This window comes from Tympanuchus pallidicinctus, unplaced genomic scaffold, assembly GCF_026119805.1.
Source record: "Tympanuchus pallidicinctus isolate F22 unplaced genomic scaffold, pur_lepc_1.0 scaffold4, whole genome shotgun sequence".
NCBI lineage: Eukaryota > Metazoa > Chordata > Aves > Galliformes > Phasianidae > Tympanuchus > Tympanuchus pallidicinctus.
In genome coordinates this window covers 11,636,532-11,657,297 of record NW_026294758.1, presented here as the reverse complement: position 1 = coordinate 11,657,297, position 20,766 = coordinate 11,636,532, and the positions used below count along the sequence as shown (strand labels likewise).

At 39.1% G+C, this 20,766-nt stretch overlaps 1 protein-coding gene across 1 annotated transcript; it reads left to right on the top strand.

Annotated features, from left to right (window-relative positions):
* Positions 1 to 2: 2 nt before the first annotated feature.
* On the top strand, positions 3 to 16,328 carry DHFR (dihydrofolate reductase). Its single transcript, XM_052700657.1, has 6 exons — positions 3 to 152; positions 492 to 541; positions 2,044 to 2,149; positions 3,022 to 3,148; positions 14,217 to 14,332; positions 15,493 to 16,328. The coding sequence occupies exons 1-6, from the start codon at positions 67 to 69 to the stop codon at positions 15,578 to 15,580; spliced, it is 573 nt and encodes a 190-aa protein (XP_052556617.1). The 5' UTR covers positions 3 to 66; the 3' UTR covers positions 15,581 to 16,328.
* The last annotated feature ends 4,438 nt before the right edge of the window (positions 16,329 to 20,766 follow it).

Below are 20,766 nucleotides of genomic sequence, written 5' to 3'. Positions count from 1 at the left end.
CCCGCCCCAGCTCCGCCCCGCGCCGCCGCTGCGTACAGCGAGAGGAGGCGGGCGGAGGAGGCGGCCATGGTGCGCTCGCTCAATTCCATCGTGGCTGTGTGTCAGAACATGGGCATCGGAAAGGACGGGAACCTGCCCTGGCCCCCGCTGAGGTACGGCGGGCCCGCTGCCACGCGTTCCTGGAGGGGTGGGAGGCAGACTACGTGTCCCAGCGTGCAGCGCGGCACGCAGCCGTCCGGCAAGGGGGCGAGCCGCGCGGTGCGTGCTGGGAGTTGTAGGCGGGACGGCAAGGCGGGAAAGTGCTGAGGCGGCTGGCGTGGTAGGCCGAGAGCACCGCTAGCCTCGGCGATACGCGTGGGCGGGCCGCGGCCCTGCAGGCAGAGCCAGGTTGAGACCCGGCAGTTTCCCCTCTCTGTCCTTCTCCCTTTCTGCTACAGTAACCTAAGTTATTCCTGAGCCTTGCTGTAACGCTCTGCTTGTTTATTTGCCAGGAATGAGTACAAGTACTTCCAGAGAATGACCAGCACCTCCCATGTGGAAGGTAATGTGCACTGGGCTGCCTTACTAAGTTCCTGTGGTATCAGTCACAGAAAAGATAAGGAATGTCACTTTCCACTGGCTTCCCCGACCTCTCCAGCCCACGTTTTGCAATAGAAGCAGAACTGCAATTAACTATTCCTCTTTTTTCGGTCTTATGGCACATGTTTCAAATTCACCAGAAGTTTCCCACCCTGCCTTTTTGAAGGTCCAGGGTGTGTTTTACCCCTTCATGTCAGAAAATGCAAAAAGGCAAAAGTTTTTTTTTGTACCAATTGAGCAGCAGCAGGCTTTTTTTTTTTTTTTTTTTTTTTTTCTTTCAGGCTGTTAGCTTATGTGCTAGCTTGTTTGCTGTAAGTAAACTTTGGCCACTCATTGTACCCCCTGACCCTTGTGATTTGGTTTGTCTGGATGGGAGCTGAGCCATCCCAGCATGCCAGACAATCCTAAATTTGGTGCCAATGTGCAACTTTACACATATGGTGTGTTATACATATGCAATAATATGCAACTGTGCTGGTAATACATAGTAATAGCATTCGGATCCACAAGACCTTTGCAGCAAAGTGATATTACAGATATTATTTTACTTGGTAAAATAAAGCCTTTTATGGCAGGGCCAAAAAGGTTGTGAAAGTGAGCAGGTGTGGGAATGCAAAATGCAACTTGTTCTGACTACTTCCTCTCACAGAGGAAGTGCAAATAACCCCGTTCTCAGTGCATGTGAAAGATAATTCGGTTATGAATGATGGATTTGGTCAGAAATAACTCAAGAGTGAATTCCAAAACATGATTGAACATTTGTTCCTTTTTTTTTTTTCCTTTAAATAAATACTCAAATTTAGCAGTTACGTCTAATCTAATAATTGGAATGATGGAACATGCAAACAACAATCAATTCTGAACAAAAATGTCCATTCATACTGTGAGAACTCTTGATGGCATCAGTTGATCTTGCACTTTACTCAGAGGGTGGTGAGGCCCTGGCACAGCTGCTCAGAGAAGCTGTGGATGCCCCATCCATGGAGATGCTCAAGGCCAGGTTGTGTGGGGCCCTGGGCAGCTTGATCTAATAGGTGATCTGACAGTCCTGCCCATAGCAGGGGATTGGAGCTGTGTGGGCTTTCAGGTCTCCTTTCACCTCAGCTGTTTTTTGATGGAGATGAATTTGGTTACTTAATTAGCAGAGCCCCTGTGAGTAAAATAGACAATGACATGCCTTTTTTGATTTGTTTTTTTTTCTTCCAATTGCAAGTTGACATGTGTGCATTAAGCTGCCTTGATGTCAACTGCCTGCCAGGGCTTTGGGGGCACAAACCTTTTCTTTTGTGCCTAAGTTGCAGAATCAGGGCCCAAGCTTGTACTTGGTACAAGCTTGTAGTAGGTAACTGCTGAAATTGATTTTGGAAGAGGGAGTGAAAGTCCAGCAGATGTCACTAAACAGCTGAAACAAACCTGGTACAGAGCTGAAATACCATTTAAATAAATGATTTCTTTCTTACTCAGGTAAACAGAATGCACTGATAATGGGTAAAAAAACATGGTTCTCCATTCCTGAGAAGAATCGTCCTCTGAAAGACAGAATTAATATAGTGCTCAGCAGGGAGCTCAAGTATGTATGATGAATAGGAAAACAAATGACAAATCCAAACCTAAGAATATGTGTAATAGTGCCTCATGGAGTAATCCTTAACGTAACATTTTTTACATTTGTTTCTTCTTAGGAAGCATCTCTGCTATTTGTTCTGAATGATATCTTTACCTTTTTTTTTTTTTTTTCTCATTTATTTCTTAATCACTTCATAAAATAATTATCATTACTTTGCATAATAAGTACTAGTTCTGTTTGTACACAAAAACCATCTGACGCTTGTCAGTAGACCTTGAAACTCCAGTATTTCTCTGGTGCCTTGTTAAATTGATGAATTTAATCTTTTTTTTTTGAAGTTTATTGTGATTCACATTAAGGAGAAAAGAGTCTGTCCTTTTTCACAAATGCCTTCTTGAGTGCATCACTCACAGTCATCCAAGTATTCGTAAACAAAAATACTCACTCAAAATTTGTTGATTTAGAATTTGTTACCGGGTTTTGGACAGAAAGTAGAGTTGTGAGGATGAACGCTTTGTGGATTGTTTTGCAAGTACTGACATTCTAGAATTCAAGTAGAAGTCTGTATTTAATTATACAAACATTTACATTCCTCAGATATGCTTTGTTAAAAACCTGATTTAACAAAATCAAATCTATAATTTATAATGTCTCTTAAGTCACAGTTAGGATTAAACTGTGATTTATTAAGCAATTCTACAGTGAGTTAAGAATTCTAACATAGCTTAGTAGTAATACATTTCAGTGTAATGAACTAACGTGAAACATTTAGCCACTTGTAAATTCAGCAAAATACATTGTATATCTCAATTGCATTTATTCTGATGACAATTTGTCCTTCAAATTTAGTAATAAAACTTTTTTTTTTTTCCTAGGGAAGCCCCAGAAGGAGCACATTATCTTTCTAAAAGCCTGGATGATGCCTTAGCTCTTTTGGATTCACCAGAATTAAAAAGTAAAGTAGACATGGTTTGGATTGTTGGAGGCACTTCAGTTTATAAGGTACATTTAAATTACTCTTAGGTTATTAAATTTTCTGCTTTAGCAGAAAGATGGCTCAAGTTATTGCCACTTCAGGAAGTGCAGGGGTAAGCCTTTTCCCCATTTGGGGATGGGGAAGGGAAAGAGGGCAATAGAAAAGATAGGAAAGAAGCAAGAATCACATAAAGCAGGGATAGTCATCACCAGGATCCGGCAGCGGTCCTGTTGCACGACATTTGAAGGTCTGAGGCAGGGGGAGAGCAGCAGCAGTGTATGGCCTTGGGCAGCAAGCAGAAGAAGTCACAGAGCTAGTCCGGGAGGAAACAGCAGGACTCAGGTAACAGACCCAGAAGAGTCTGTCAGTGTGCACATATTCCGTAGTGAGGGATCTGATGGCAGACACTTTTGTTCTTCAGCATGCAGGTAGAGTGCAGAGCAAGTCCAGGAGGGAGAGAGGCAGGTTGTGAAGCTTCTCATGTCAAAACCTCTTCTTCATGAGGAATCTGTTGCCAGAACACTTCATGGTTGTAGGTCCCCTTTTATCCTTCCTCTGCCAGCGTGGCATTCCTGTGCCACTTGGCCCAGGGTAAGAGTCATGTGCAGCATCTCCTGAGACGGCCATCTTCCTCAAGATAAGCCCACACAAAAGACTGCTTCCTGGACATCTGTGGCTTATCTCTCGTTGCCCTTGACCTTGTCCATCTGTGTCTCTCAAAGGATTTCACAACTCTTGCCCAGGACTTGTCCATCAGTGTTCTCCAGACAAAGGATTTCTCAACCCTTTCCCAGGACTTGCGTGGACTTGTTCATCTATGTCCCCAGCAAGCTCTGAAACAACTATGTAGAAGAATAATCTTTTACAGACTGTCGCTGCAGAAAGCTGTGTATGCCAGCAGTTCTCCTGCAAATGCCAAGTCCTTCTCTTAAGTAAGTGTGTAATAAGGTCTGCAGCTGTGTAATAAGGTCTGCAGCAAAACCAGTCATCTTCTTGTGGTGTGTTTCCTAAGCCATCTTTTCTCCCAGACCTTTCCTCTCATCTTCATCTCATACACATACAAAATTTAGCCAGCTCTCCATGCCTCCACACAGTAGAGTATCTGAAGTCAACTTTTCAGCTACACAGTCCAGGCTCTGCTATTTAATTCTTAGTTGATTTCATTATTTTCTCATATAATTTGCATTTACCATCAAACAGTACCACACAAAAGATGATGTCCATCAACCTTAGTTCCTTGCACATCAGTCAGGAGAAGCGTTCTTTCTTCTGGTAAAAAAAAAAAAAAAAAAAACAAAAAAAAAAAAACCTCTGGAATTGTAAAGCATACTTTTACTGATAAAAAAGGAAAACATTCTCCTGCACTTTAGTCATTTCTGTAATTTAGGCTTCTGTCTGTAATTTTACAGGATGCAAAGTATGAGCAGAAGCATTTTTACGTGTGCGTTATCCATGTATTCATCTAGTGCTGCAAAGAATAATTTTTTTCTTGTTCATAGAGGAAATTTTGTTGTAGTTTTTTAACTTGTTGTTGTTTGTTTATTATCTGGCTGTTACAGAAAACAGTACAATTTTTGAAACTATTACTAATATTTAAATTATAAATTAGCATTTTTGGTCAGAACTACTTTTGCAGCCTATTAATGTGCTGATCAGCTTAAGGAATACAGTTTGAAATCTCAGGTGTTCTCATTTTTCATGTGTTCACTCAGGCTATTTCAAAGTAATTTGAAGTTCATTAGGGATAAATCTGACAGTTTTGTAAATATTTCTGCACCTATGATCTTAATGTGATCTGAATTAAAAGTATTTAATTGAACCCATACACCTCTACCAAAACTGCGTATTAGTGCCTATACTGAAGATGTAAAAAAGGTTGCAGGAGTATTTCCTTTATGTTATGTAGATATGTGTGGGAAGTAAAAATACCAATGGGTAATTGAAGTGAATCATTTTATTCAGTAAATGTAGATACTTTCTTTTATAGCACTATTTTCATCTTAGTTCTTTGAATGCCACAAAAGCTTGGAACTGATTGTGTTCATTAAGTATAAGAAAGTGACCGTACATTCTTCAGTGAGTAAGTGCAGTAGGAGTGATTTTAAGTAGGTACCACTGAGAACATGACATGATGTTTCTGCTTCTAGCAATTTGGGAGGTTTAACCCAAAGTTCAGATCTTTCTAATCAGGCGGAGTGTTATGAGGACAAGCCATGATGGAGAGAGCACACCACTCCAAAAAGGACTGTACTTTTCTATTCACATCTCTTATGCAGATGATATTCTCTATTCCAACCAGCAAGTCCTTCTATATTCCTGATCTGTACCTTGTTTCTCTTCCTTCTTATTCAGAAGTAACACTGTAATGCCTGCCAAATAAAACCTATTTGTATCTGAGTACTGCTGCACAACAATGCAGTAGAGAGGTGTTTTTCACCAGGAAGAGCTACTGCATTATAATCCCAGTAAGAACGATTCTTGTACTCTGTAAAATGTCATTCTAAATGCTGTTTATTAGAGCTGACACTTCAAGGAAGGGCAGGATAGCGTAGGAAATTACAAGTCCTTCTTGATACTGGGAACCCCAAATTGTGTAGAATTGAGCAAGCCTCTAATCCACACGCAACATGTTTTGCAGACCCCATCTGTACAAGGGGTTACCACATTTGATCATTCAAGGAGGAGGACTATTGGAGGACTTTCTTTTTACAACAAGTCTACTCATTATTTTTGCTGTTAAAACAGAAAGAATGTTCATGAGGGAATGTCTTATTGCACTTTTAGATAAAGGCAGGGGCACAGTGGAAGTGCTGTTTGCAGACTCTATCATCAGACTGAGTTTGTACTTTGACAAAGGAACACATGCAGCGCAGGCCTATAGACCAACCTGTGTGTTCAGCTTAGTGGAATGCAGCACAGTCCTGAGCCTATGTAGATTAATTAGTATGAGGTTCACATTCCTCAACATATAATGGTCTTCCACATACATATTTCCTCAACATATAGTAGTCTTCTTGTAGAATCACTACAAGAAAGAGTGGCAGGCTTACACATACTTCTGCTGCACTTTTTTCTGCACGGTTCCTTTCCCAGCTTGTCACAAACTTTTTGTGGATGTCTTGGGGGCTGAAGTAGCTAATTACAGTGCTGTTCTTGGAGTCTTCAGGTATTCTACCCTTGTTGATCATCTGTCTTTGGCACACGAGTCTTTGGCTTAGGCAGATGGCAACCCACGACCATTCAGCTGTATACGAAAGAAAACTGTCACTTCTGAGACTTACTGACCTCTGTGACAGAAAACAGAACAGCTAGACATAGTAGGCATTTTAAAGGCACTTGGGACATATGAGTAGTGTTGCTTTTAGGAAGCAAAAGCAAAGAGGATTGAAAGCAGCTCCCACAGTCCCCTGAATTGTTCAAAATGATATACAGTCTCCTACTTCAGAGTGCCTTTAGGGGTAGTGAAAAGCTATGTACTTTTCAGTAGTGCCCACTGATGGAACAAGGGGTAGGTAATGGGTAAAACCTGGACACAGAAAGTTCCGTACAAACATGAGAAAAAGCTTCTTTACTTTGAGAGTGATAAAACACTGGAACAGGTTGCCTAGAGGGGCTGTGGAGTTTCATTCTCTTGAGATATTCAAAACGTGCCTGGATACTTTCCTGTGCAACCTGGTGTATGGAACCTACTTTAGTAAGGGGAGTTGGAGGAGGTGGTCTTCAGAAGTCCTTTCAAACCCATACGGTTCTGTAATTCTGTAGGCTTTTGATGTGACTTCTCATTGTCTGAGATCTTGCTCAGCACAGACCATCTTCTTAAATTTGACTCGGCACTGCTGGCTTCATTGGATTTTTAATCTCGTATAGACACAAGGTGTAATAGTGCCTCAAGCAAAGCTTTCAGACCTATCACAGCGAAGGTTTACAAATGTAATTTCCTTAGATCTCCGTGTGATACCATCTTGGATCTTCCAGAAGGAGCTGACGTTGCCACTGATGGTGCGGATGAGGAAGGAAGAGTGTGACAACCCAGCAAGGGCCAGTAGGTCATAGCAATTACAAAGACATCATGTGGCTTGAGAGGCACTCTATGGTTTTGCATGAGCACTTGATGTTTTGAGAGCCTTCTGCTGGCTCCCGAGTGCTTGTGTGTTGCCAACTTGCAGTAGTAACTCAGTGTCCCCTGAGTCTCTATTAGCAGTTGGAGCATATCACATAAGCAGACTTTGTGTCTTGGTTTCTTCTTCAAGAATTTCAGTTCATGCACACCCCAGTGCAATCAAAGCATGGTAAGTGAGGACAACTAGAGGACTCATTTCAAAATCACATTTCTTTTCTGAGCTGAGACACTGATATGAATGCACTCTGTGTGGAATTAATGTCTCCTAATTGTCTGTTAATGGAGAGGTTCAGATCTTGCTTTCTGACTTGAATAGCAGTGCAGCCTGGAGAGACTAATAAATCTGCTCAATAGTGGTTACAGCAGTCATTTTAAATTGAATTTAAACTGAGTGCTTAAAATTTATTTAGAACAACATTCAGATTTAACTCTGCGGTTTAAATCCTGGCAGGCAGCACAGCCCTCCTTAGCAACTCACTCACTCTCCCCAGCTATGATTGGGAAGAATTAGAAATGTAAAAGTGCAAGAGCTCTTGGGTTGAGATAGAGACTAGGTAGAGCAAAAGTTGCCTGTGCAAGCAAAGCAAAGGAAGGAACTTATTGCTGCTTCCCATTGGCAGGCAGATGTTCAGCTGCTGCTGAGCAAATAGAGCTCATTACGTGTAATGTTTTCTTGGGAAGACATTGTCGCTCTAAATATCCACCCCTTTTCTTCTTTACTCCAGCTTTTCTTGCTGAACATAGTGCTATGAAAGAAATCCCTTTCGTCAGCTGGGGGTCCTGGTTCTGTCCTCTCACAGCTCCTATGCTCTCAGCTTCTCACTGGTAGGGCAGAGGGAGAAGATGAAAAGGACTTGCCTTGCACTATTCAGCAACAGCCACAACACTGGTGTGTTATTACCACTATTTTGATCAAAAATCCAAAAGACAGCATCTTCTGGGCCTCTACAAAGAAAATTAATTCTATCCCAGCCAAAACCATGACAAATAGGAAATATAAGTCCAGCACATTTCCAGATATTAAAAAGGGACTTTTAAGGAAAACATGCATAGACTTACTTCTGTAAGGTAGTCTGCAAGGTAATGTGGTAATAATATAATATAATGTGATAATTTTTAAGTGCTGAGTGTAAATCTTGGTTTGTAAATAACCAAACATAAATCCTAAGGAAGGAACCTACCAGCAGAAGAAAAACATAGCAACAGAACTTAGGAAAAAAAAAAAGAGGAAAAAAAGTATGACTCAGGTCCTCAAAACCAAGGCTTCTTTAGTAAAACCAGAATGCGCTTTGTGTCAGACAAGCTTTCCCCTTGACAAAAAGTAGGTTTTTCTACTGCATCTTGATAATTTAAAATTATATTTTGTAATTTATACATTCCTACTCAGCTTCTTGCTTCCTCTGCTTCAGAAGCAAGCGATACTCAAGGTCACGTTGCCGAAGTGAAGAATAGTATTCATGTATTACATCTGGAGAACTTGTAATTTCGTAGCAGAAGAAAAAGTTGTTCTTTCATATGAAGTTTTGTTATTTTCACTTTTGAGTTAATTGCTAATTTTGAGTTAATTGCTGGCCAGTAAACGATGCTGACAAATTATATTTAACAAAGAAGCTTAAGCTGGAAAATTAAATTTTCAGTAATCTCCAAGGGAAAGTTTTGTCTAATATTCATCCTTACGTTGTCTTCCTCATATATAAGTATTGGGTTTGGGTAATCAGTATATATTAGTATTTGTTTTGGGTAATCTACCCCCTTTCATTCTTCAGAACTACTGAAGGATTAAGTTGCTACTTGTACGTAGTACAGCAAGTCTCTTGCAGATGTTCAATTACCACTTTAAACAAAGTTTCTTAACTAAGTATATAAGCTTCACTGGCTTTTGAATGTCCTGAGTGAGTTGAGAATGCCATATTTGTTAAGCTTCAGATCTTCATTGTAGCATAAGGATCACTTCTTCAAAAGAGAAAAACATGAATAACTTGAATTGCTAGTTTTATTGTGATTTTTTTTGAGCCTGCCAAAACTTTATTAACTACCACCATTGTCCTACATTTTATAGAGTCTCCTCCTATGGAGACATTCAGGACCAGCCTGCAGGCTTACATGTGCAACCTATTGTAGGGAACCTGCTTTAACATGGAGTTGGACTCTATGATCTCTTGAAGTGATTCTGGGAAAATACAAATTTTAAAGATTACATTTTAACATGTCTGAATTTCCTACAAACCATAAATGTACTAATTTTATTGCCTTAACCACATGTAAAACAAAATATTTTAAAACTGCATAGCTGCTGAACATATATGCATTTTCATTTGGTTTTGAAATGCTGTGTTCAACCAGAGATGTGACCAGGGACTGAGATCCACTTACAGAGGAGCTGTCTAGATACTGTGCTTTTCTCTGCTAATGTGCTGTACTCTGCAGGTTCATGTGCCATTGTTCCTGTGTAATTCCACTGCTGTCAGAGAACTTGCTGCAAAGAGCAAACTTCTCTGAGTTTTCTGAAGCCATTGACATGGAGGACATCACCCTGCAGGCCTGAAAGATTTCTCTCACCTGTAAGAACCTGTATGAGAAGCAGAGTACTGACTCCATTGGCTTCTTTGTTCTCTTTCAAACTAACTAGCCTGGCTTAATCCTATTAACATTTTTGAAATCTGGTAACACCTTTTAAAGTGAAGAGTGTTATTACTAAGCTACAGGTAAATGACAGGATCTCAAAAATATCTTTGCCTGGAAAGTAAATTCTGTATCCTATGTTATGGAAGGTTTCAGAAAGAGCGATTGGCATAGTTCTCCTGGCCTGTGGAGAGAACCACTCCTGGCTGTGACAATGTAGGTAAATTTGAAGGAAGCAGAATGGTGGTACTGGCTGTACTTCCTTTCCCTGTCCCACCGAATTCATGATAATCTCACTTAATTATGCAGGTGTAGATAGTACCGAGCAGTTTTGTTTCCAAAAATTACTGTCTTCCCAGTATGTAAACAAATGTAACTCTTGGTTATTGCAATGCTAGTGAATGCTTCTTCACAGAAGAATCTTTCTGTATGTATTTGAACAAGGTGGCAATGCAAAGACAGTTTTACTCTATTCTTATTACTCTGTTTGAGGTAGGATTGGAGCCATCTGACTGCAATCTTCTAGCATCTTTTGTATAAATGTGACAAGCTTACAGCATTACAGCTGATGATACTATCCTTCTGTAGAAATTTGTGTTTTGTAAAAATATATCCTTATGTAATGTAGCTATGCCTCTTGTCAGTGCTTCATTCTTTTACATAGTAACAAAATCATATGAAATTACATCACAATGTTAGCGATGTACCGTGGGTTTCTGTGGTTTAGCAACTTTATGCTTTCTCAGACATGAGAGGGACACATCCAGCTTTTCTATTATGCTTGTCAAACTATGTAAACTTGAACTGTGAAAGAGAATTCTTAACACTGGAAAGAAAGGTGTAATATTCCTACTGTTCTTTGCTTGTTCGTTGTTGTGAGCAAACTTTGATTTGGCATTTCTATGGGAAAAAGTAATCTCGTAGCTCTGAAAAGCTGTTTTTTAAGTTTCTTTTACAAGGTATTTGCTGAGGTTTCAGAGGGAAGGTTTTAAAAGATGCTGTTCTAAACATGGACCGTACTTTCCTCTTGGCATTGGAAAAGTCCAGTTTGTAAAGTTTATCTGTTTCCATAGGGTCAGAATGGGTAGGGTTTTCATAAAGGTCATACAGGATTTTTATAACACTGGTCTTGTTCCTTGTAGGAAATTGGTGATAGGAGGTACCACAGTGTTCCATCCTCACCAGATTTAGTCCTAGCATATCAGAAAGGAAGGAAAATTACCTCACTGACAGAAAGACACTTCAAAAATAAGTGCTTCAGATAGCTACTTTGTCTATTTTACTTATTGTATGTAATCAGTGGAAGATTGGAAGACAGTGGGCGTGTGTCCTTCTAAAACCTGCAAATCTTTGAATGACCAGATATAATTGGTTCCTTCTACAGAAATTGGTTGCTATGCTGTCTGATTTGCAGTGGTTTGGTGATTAAACCTATAAAAGATTAATTTTCTATGTGGTACTTTTGAAACTGCTTCTAATATGCAGCTATTTGTTGCAGAGCTTTAGGGTTATTTTAACCCATGTTCTACAAAGACAACTAATTCAAGGCAGTAGTCCTTTGAGTACAGGCGTAGACTAATCTTGTACAGCAGGCTGTCCAATAGAGCTGGAAATTATGGGGAATATAATTCCTAGGTCATCTGCTTCTTGAGGTATGATTCAGAGACAAGTGTATTGATGGTTACCTGGAAAAGTCCAAAAAGACAAGGCTATGCTAAAATCTTTTAATAGGTATATGAAGGCATATGTGAGTAATAATGGGGTGGTTCTATGGGGGTGAATTTCCTGGGACAAGAGGACTGCTCTTAACATCTCAGCAATCCTGTCCTCTTTCTTTTGGAACGTCATCTCTGTTAGAGCAATCTTGCAGTGCTTCTGAAAGAACAGATGAGATGCTATGGTTTTAATAGGCTGTGCTCCAAGATGAACCACAATCAGCTTTGTTTTTCCCTATTTCATCGAGCTGTACAGTCTTAAAAGGTTCAATAGCTGTTACATAAGCAGATAACCTTACGCAGAGAGCAAGCGCCTGTGCAGTTCCAGCTGCAGGTACAAATATGATTACAAGAGAACTGAGTGGATTATGGGAGGAAAGCACAATAAATGAAAATCATACCAAGAATGTCGCCGAGACCCAGTGTAGCAGTGGAGTACAGAAACATAAATGGGTATGTGGTGAGGACACAGATTTTTCAAATACAGGGAACCAAAGCTCAGAAGCATCATGCTTTAGCTTTAAAAATCTACCCTTGCCCTAATACAGTTACTTCTGAGAAGTCCTCCTAAAATCTAGCTTTTCTATTACGTACATTACATACATCCTGAAATTTGCAAAATAAGGAAAAACCAAAGAGCTAGTAAAAAAAATTATTTGTATTATGTAAGTTTACCACAGTGTTGCCTGATCAGTAGAATTATATGTTAGTTCCTCCACATCTGTCTAAATAGTCAAGATTACTTACAGCAATATATTTAAATGAAGTAGTATTCACCCTGATGCATTCCTTAGAATATATATGCATAATATCTATAATATAGAATCACATCATTAAACTCAGAGCAAGTATGTCAAAATTCTATCAAATTAGCACTATCCATCCTCTAATTCTGTACAAAAAAAAAAAAGTAGATAGAGTAGGCTGGACAAGACAGGAGTGAATAGTTAGTGGACATTAGCAAAGAAGTACCACAATCTTCTTAGAAATTCCAAAGTTGTCATAAAGTACTTCCACTGCCTGCCAGTGTCCATGAGTGCACAGGAGTAGTTTGCAGAGCAGGTGTCAGAATAGAGTTCTCTCTGAGCAGTTTCAGTTAGAGACTCCAAACATGGAAGTTTTCGTGTGTAATACGAAATCTACTTATGTAAGTTTTCTGAAGGTGCTGTCAGGGAGCAGGAAGAACCAGCTCCACCCAGAAGGACAGGACGTTGGGACCCAGAGACAATATCCTGGACAGCATTGCACAGCTTCACCAGCAAAAGGGCTCACAGTGGTGAGGCAGGTCTTCAGAAAACAGTGAAGGCCCGTGAAGGTAACTGGGCCAGGTGAAGCCCTGGTGCAACTGGACAGGTTACAGGGACAGGCTAAGGCTGGGCTGGTATGTCATCCTGTGAAGTGATGCAGCGATGTTCTTAAATTGGAATGCAAGTGAAAATTACACTTAATAGAGTGCAGCAATCAGAATACACAGTCAAACTGTATTTCAAATATGTTTCTCTTATTCTCTATGATATGCTGTACTAACATCATGATGATGGATATCATGCCACTCCTATCCACTGGAAAGGAGTGTGTAGGTTGTAATTATCTGAAGCCCATTGCTCTTCTCCAAGTTCTTTTTATTTCATATTTAGTTCTTTAGCCTACATAAAGCTGAACCATGTATACATACAGACTCCAGACTTCTGGCTGACAGTGGAAGGCATTTACACTTTTTCTGTAGACTGGGGACAAGCAGTCCAGCAGCATACTGAGCTCTTCAACTGGCATAATGTTTTCTCTAGTGCATAAGCCGCCATTCCATCCCCTTCTTGCTAAGTTCAGCTTTCTTTGCAGCAGCTGCAGTCAGTCACTCCATTCATTTTTACTTGCTAGTGCAGAGGCCTTAGCTGAAACACTAAAACAGTTCAATTAACCTGACTAAAAAATTAATTTATCCCTCTATTACAAAATAAATGTGTCTCAGTAAACAGAACACAGTATTTTGTATTTATTTGTGAAGCAAATTATTATTCCATTATTCTGCAGATGTATGATTCAATTCCTACAGCTGGCCCTTAATTAAAAAAAAAAAAAAAGAAAAGAAAATATGATATTTGTAAAGAATCTAGATGAACACTTGTTCAGGGCAGATGGATATTGTTGTGCTCTTTCATTTTAAGGTATTCTCTGAAAATAGAGCTGCTTTTCCAGAAACCAGCTTCTCAACAAAGCTAGCAATTAATTTTATTGGATTAAGTTTGAAATTACTTGGTTCCTGTACTTGTCAAAGTAATACCTAATAGCATGATGCATGGTGAATCATCTTTAACAACATATTGCTCATTGCCAATCTAGGGGAAAGGGAGAAGCATCAGTAAAGCAATTCAACACACGTATTGTAGTCAGGCACCAATAGAGCATTTTTAACTCATGAGTCTGTGTGTGTTTGTTAGTAAGGATCTCACCCGGACGATGTCTTTTTAAACTTTTTCATTCAGGAAGCCATGAAACTTGACACTGTTTTACAGGTTTCAAGCAGTGTTTTAACACAGGATTATTAAAAATTTAATTAAACGTGAATAATACTTCATAAATAATCCAGGCGTTTTACACAGAATAATTGAACATTAATTGTTTATTTTATTTTTAAAGGCAGCAATGGAGAAGCCCATTAATCATCGACTGTTTGTGACAAGAATTTTGCATGAATTTGAAAGTGACACATTTTTTCCAGAAATTGACTACAAAGACTTCAAACTTCTCACAGAGTAAGTATCAGAATGTACAGTGAGTGGTCCTGTGTTCTGAATGGAGAATTAATCATTCAAATGTGTAAGAACTTTGCTAAGGGCACATTGTGTTTGAGTTAGAGATGCAAGTTTCTGCCATCTTCGTCACATTGCAGACGTGCTTCATGCTCTGTCTAACAAAGGAATTTGGGAGGTAGCAAAAATACAAATGGATGCCTCAAGAATCAGCAGGAAAGAACTTTGTCTTTCTTCTCCCATTTCAATTTCCAGCTAATTACAGACCAGCAGTAAAGAGAAAGTGTGGCAAGATGAGCTCTCTGTCCACAACCTAGGGTGCAGGAGTGGATTAGCTGTGAAGCTGTAGAGAATAAGTGGGGCAGTGCAGAAGAATATGACCAGACAAACCAAGTGAGTGGGGAATGTTAGTTGCAAACAAATTCTGATGTTCTCTGTACCCTAACACAATCCAATTGCAATATCCTGATTTCTGACACCAAAATCCCAATCTTTGTCTGGGTTGTTTCCCAGGCATGCATTGGTTTTGGTGAACAGAAATCAGAATTTGGTTGATAATTTAGCCGATAATTCCCCCACTGAAATGGAAGCCTACCAGATGCTGATCTAAGAAAAAAAGTCTTGAATTCCTTCCTCCCTCAATGTCAATATTACTCATACAGAGTCTTACTTTGTCACAGGGAGCTGAAGAGATTTTAAGAGTATCTATTAATAAAAAATTGTTTTAGTAACTCCGGAACAGAGGGAAGCACTTTGCAGTAGGTAGCAATCACCTAAATATACTTGTAAGAAGCATTCGCTATACCATTTCCTCTAAACTATGTAATCAAAAGCAAAACAAAAAAAAAAAGTCTGTGTCACTTCTGCATTTACAGACATTTTAAGTAATGTGGGAGGATTCAGTCAAAATGTTTGCTGTCTTTTTCATCTGTTTTACATCACAGTCTACTTTTTCAGTTTAAAACGATGTAAAAACATGTTGCTGATAGTAGTTAACGTGATTCTCAAAAATAGCTTATAGTTAGTATTCCTGTAATAAGGAAGGTATTTTCATGTCTTTACCAGGTAACTGTGGCTTTTGATTGATTAGATAAATTGCTGATGATTTACACAATTACTTTCTACTTTTTGTCCTTTGTTTTTTTCACTTTCTCCCTCTCTAGATACCCAGGTGTCCCTGCAGATGTTCAGGAAGAGAATGGCATCCAGTACAAATTTGAAGTGTATCAAAAATCTGTCTTGGCACAATAAAAACAAGGTTTTCTTTAGTTCTACATGCAACCAGGCATTTTAAATTAGGAAATCGTACTGACTGAAAATACATAATGCATACATATTACGTCACTGTGAGAAGATCTACTTAATGGTATAATATCTCAACAATGAAAGATCCTAGATGTGCGTGGTCAGCAGCATTTGCAGCTCCTACTCTGACAGTGAGAGCCTACAAGGAGAGGTCATTACCTCTGTTTTATTGCTGATCAGTGTGAGAGCAGGATAGGCTGTTGGTTTTTAAATTATAACCCAAAACTTTACTGACTGTTTCCCCAAAGTATTTTTAAAGCATCATCTTATGAAACAATTTTGAGGGAAATTCAAGTAATGTTGCCTTTAACTGTTGCACTAAGTCTCCATTCTAACGTCAGCAAGGGTTGCATTGGACAATTGCAAATTTATGCAGTTTATGACTGTTCAACAGGGCATAACATTGGCTGGTTTTCTATGAGAAGTTTAAACCTTCATTTTGCGTGCTTTTGAAAAGCAATAACCAAGCCTCAAGTATTAAAAGAAAAACACACAAATCAGCATTGAACAGCCGCTGAATTTCAGATGACAGTTCTATGGCAGTGAACAGATGCAAAGAATAATGTTTTTTGTCTCAGTTTTCTCTGTGTTCCTTTTCAGATTTAAAAATGTAAGTACTTTGCTATGCTGATCTTCTTTTTCCATATGTGCTGATTTTTTACATCAATCAATAAAGATTTAAATATCAGTATTATATGCTTGCATTAAATTGCAAAAGTGTACTGCATTTTAATTTGCCAGTGCTTTGGGAAAGGGAAGAAAACATACTGTTGCCAAGGGGATTTGATATTTTTCTGGTATTTTTTGTTATTTTGTGATGTAAGTCACAGTGACCCTGACAAGAGAGAAGAACCTCCCAAAAGGATTTATTATGTACCAGTTAATATCAAAATACAGGTCAGTGTTAAGAGCTCTGCACAGCTCATCTGCAAAGTGCTGTATGTATGGCAACTTACATTTATTTAAAGTGGAAGCAAACGCTTTATGCTATGTTAGATTACACTGTGATACTGATGTGAACATACACGAGAAAATTTCTGCCTAAGTATGTATTGCATGAGATACAGTCAAGTTTTGCAGAATCAATCTGGTTTCAAACAATTTCCTCTTGGATGCAAATGATTCAAGGAACAAAAGAGAAAGTTTCTCTTTGATTTTGTAGAGTCATCTCCAGATTTAGCTACCTTCACTTGCCAAGTTCTACACCAAAGATTGACATACCAGCCATTGGCTAGTTAGGTGCTGTTTAAAGTAAACAGATGGGCAGAAGAAATGTAAGTCTTCTTGTGTTTAAAAAGGCAGTTTGATGACAGGTGCATTATTTCCAGAGGATGATAACTTTGCAGAATTTTAAATCCGTGCCCTTTTAGAGATATCTCAGATTGTTCATGAAATAACTAAGACAAGAAAAAACAAGTTACTGGCTGGACTTTGTATGGGGCCGTGTTCAGAAGCAGTACTTGGCTGTCTGACTGGTAGGCTCAGAAAGCACAGAACATCTGTGTGCTACTCACCTAAATTGGGCACTGAACCCATCACCTGGCCATATAAAAATATTTTATACTGTTGTTTGAAGAAGAAAATATCTATTAATCCAAATACAACTTCCCCACGTTCTGTTTACTCCTGTATCTCACAGATACATGATGCTGTGAAAAGCTACAGATTCTAGTGCATGGAGAAATGCCATGTTTTTCCTCATTTCCATGCAGCTGAGTGCAATGAATAGCACCATGAGTGACAATATAATTACCAACCACCAGGAAAAGTATAGTGCAGATATAATTTAATCCCCCTCATTCATGCTTTCCCAAGAACAAAGTGTTCTAAACAGGTTAAAAATTAAATTTTTAAGGATGATAGTATTTGTAACAAGATGAAACGAGTGGATCCACATAAGAGATGAAATGCAAAACATTAGTGTTTCTGTTGCTTGTCTTTTGTTCATTATCTCTCATTGTCTGAAAGTGGACAGCAATTTCCATTTGGTTGTAGAAAGCCCATGTTGTAACTAGCTCGCTAGTATTGTTAGGGTCACAATGTATTCAAGGACAGAATTGGGAACATTCCAACAACAAATCGCTGCCACTGAGAACAATCCGTGGAGAAGAAAGGTAAACACTAAGTAATAGGAGTTTCCTAATTTAGCCAACACAATATTAGTGTATATAAAGACCGTGGGGGAAAGCAGGAGGGGAAAAATGATGGTGATTAGCTTATGTATGTTATCTAAGTAGAGCATCAAGAGCATTTGACATGAGCTCTTAAGTGGGACCAGACAAACATATTGTCTTCATCAAACTACAGCTAATTTGTCAAAGGCTTTTACCTAAAACCAAAATAATTCTAAAGCAATGCTAGTAGAAAATGAAAATGTGAACAGGCAGTGGCTAATTTGGAGAGGAGGGAAAAAACTACAGGAAGGCTTGTTTGTCCTTTGTTGCTGACAATGAGGTGCATAAGAGGAAGCCTAACAAAAATTCAGTATGAAACAAGAAGATACTTACCTCATTGAGCAGCTGTGCTTTAATTGTCTCTGCCTGCCCAGCAGGACTAGGAATGAAACCTACCAAGTTAGGGTGCAGTTGGAAAAATCTTCTGAAGATGCAGGTTCTGGAACAAAAGGGGTGGGGATGGGAAAAGAAAGATAAGAAAACTGCTGTTTTCAAGAAAGATTGCACAATTTCTTGTGGTAGTTTGTTCTGTAACGGTAAATATTACTGCAAAAACATTTTCAAACTGCCCCAGGGTAGAGTTCTTCTAAGATACTAAGACAAGAATTTCAGGAGTGAAGTTTTTTCAGGATTTAAACGTTTCATTGACTGCTCTTGACAGTCACAGTGAAAGCCTCAGCTACAGATCCTATCCTGAAGTGCCTAAGCTGCGTGTGAAAGCTTAAGTCACACCCCAGAGGATCCAGAAGCCTGGGAGTTAGCCCTGTGCCCAGGCTGGTCCTCTGGTCCTCCTGGGGAAAGGCAAAGCATACATCTTTGTGGCTCCCTGTAGGGAACCTACCCATTTTTCATGGGCCTTCAATTATAAAGACTTCTCTTGCTCTGGAGTGAATTCTGTGTTGTTTTCTCCTTTCCCATCTGCAGATCATTGTGTGTCCTTTCACATACAATCAAAGCAAAATTTGTAAGAGGTCTTTTGTCAGACTAATTGACATGACTGGAAGAAGAAAAGGCCTGGAGTCCTTTTCTGATTACATTCTCAAAAGAATGTTTATCAGAAATAAAACTCAAGTGACCCTTTCCACTGATGCAGCTGCGAAGCCAGTAGCTCCTCATAACAAGCAAACAGGAATGTAATGTTATCACACCCTGCAGATAGACCTAGAATATATGTACACCTGTGTCCGGAGTACACTAAGAAGTAATCCTTTTGATGGCTCTAGGTGGGTTGTATGACGTACAGAGAGAGATAATTAATTTCATAATTAATTTTAAATTAAATTTTCCTCATTTGTCTTTGGTAAAAATGGGCATTCTGTAGTGGACTTTTTCTTTCCTCACTTAGTACTTTTGTTCATATTGCTATTTTGGTCAGCTAAAATTGATTTCTTCAGAATATTGAATCTCAGTGTCCTTCATGCAGTTAACGTTCTCTTTCCAGTGGAATCCTGTTTCTCTTGTCATACAGCAGCAACACCACTGTCTACTGCATAATTCACAATTATTTTTTTTTGTAGTTATGTAATTCCAAATATCTTTAGAAACTCCTGCAGTGCACTAAGGGTGCAGACCAATTTCTGCTTTAAGTAATCATGCCTCTTTCATCCAGTACCTTATTTGAAGGAGATCTTTCATGTTATAGATAAATAACTGCTTAGCCTGTTCAGAATATTTATGTATGTATTCACGAAAGAAAACAAAAAAAGACTTGCAATCGTTAACTGTGAATGTCAATTTTTGTCTTGTCAGATGCCATCAAAGTTTCAGGTGGAATGGATTCTGGCTTGTACAAATTTCAAACAGGTCTTTCAACACTGCAAGTAGTATTGGATGTCTTGAACTCTTTTGTGACTCTTCTTCATTAGCAGAAAATACTGTGGCCAGAAAACACTATATAGAAATAAGTAAGTTCTTACTGTATGGTCGAGAACATATTTTGCTACTGTCTTACTTGAACATTATGCCTGACACTGTCACGTTAAAACATTTAAAAGTAGGAAGGCTGCTCTGAAAGTAATGCTGCTTGCTTTATGATGTTGGCCCATGTCAGTAAAGGCAGACATTGGTGGTGTGGCAGTGGAGGTTGAACCTTCTTGCCAACAGTCTGTTACATTTAGTTGCCATGTAACAGATGGCAGCAGAGGGGCACTCTGACGCACGTGCACATGGAGCAAAGGTGTATCATGGAATTCCTCCATGCAGAAAAAATGCAGCACCTGATTTGTACACAAAGAAATAAAAACATGAATGAAAGAGGGTTGTCATACCTGCTGAAGTCCTACACTTACGAGTCGAGCACTGGCATAGTGCCCCATTAGCAGTGGATGTGCCTACGCTACCAGGACATTTCAGTCCAGTGTGGTCTCTAAAATGGTCTTCCCATCCATCATAATTATTCCTGCAAGTATCACATGAGCATTCCCACACAAACAATCTTTTAATTGAAGTAATTAGCCAAAATACACCAAACACTTCAGAGAGCATATTTGTTTCAGAAAGAAGCTTTCATGTTACAACTAGATAATTAAAACATGCCTGAAGGAAATTGAGAGAAACACCATCTCTGGTTTAACTCACTGGAGCCAAAGTGGTTATACCAGGTCAAGTCAATAGGGCCCATCTCAGAGCTCTTACCTGATGCAATCAGTTCAATTAGTGTTAGCAAGGAAAGTATGATGTGAAATACACATGAAACCAAATTACCTAAGTAATAAAATGTTATCCTGGATTCTAAACTGCATGCAGAGTTGAGACTTCATGAAGGTAGACTCTTAATGGAGCCTTAATTTCTTCTGTTTGGTTTTGCTTATTATTTTTGAAATAAAACTGTATTTCTCTGCACTCTTCTCTTCTCTTCTCTTCTCTTCTCTTCTCTTCTCTTCTCTTCTCTTCTCTTCTCTTCTCTTCTCTTCTCTTCTCTTCTCTTCTCTTCTCTTCTCCTCTCTTCTCCTCTCTTCT

Excerpts from the sequence above, each read along its gene's own strand:
- DHFR (XM_052700657.1), top strand. The coding sequence starts at position 67 with ATGGTGCGCTCGCTCAATTCCATCGTGGCTGTGTGTCAGAACATGGGC. Across the intron at positions 542-2,043 it reads CAGCACCTCCCATGTGGAAG|GTAAACAGAATGCACTGATA; the intron begins GTAATGTGCACT and ends TTTCTTACTCAG. Across the intron at positions 3,149-14,216 it reads GAGGCACTTCAGTTTATAAG|GCAGCAATGGAGAAGCCCAT; the intron begins GTACATTTAAAT and ends TTATTTTTAAAG.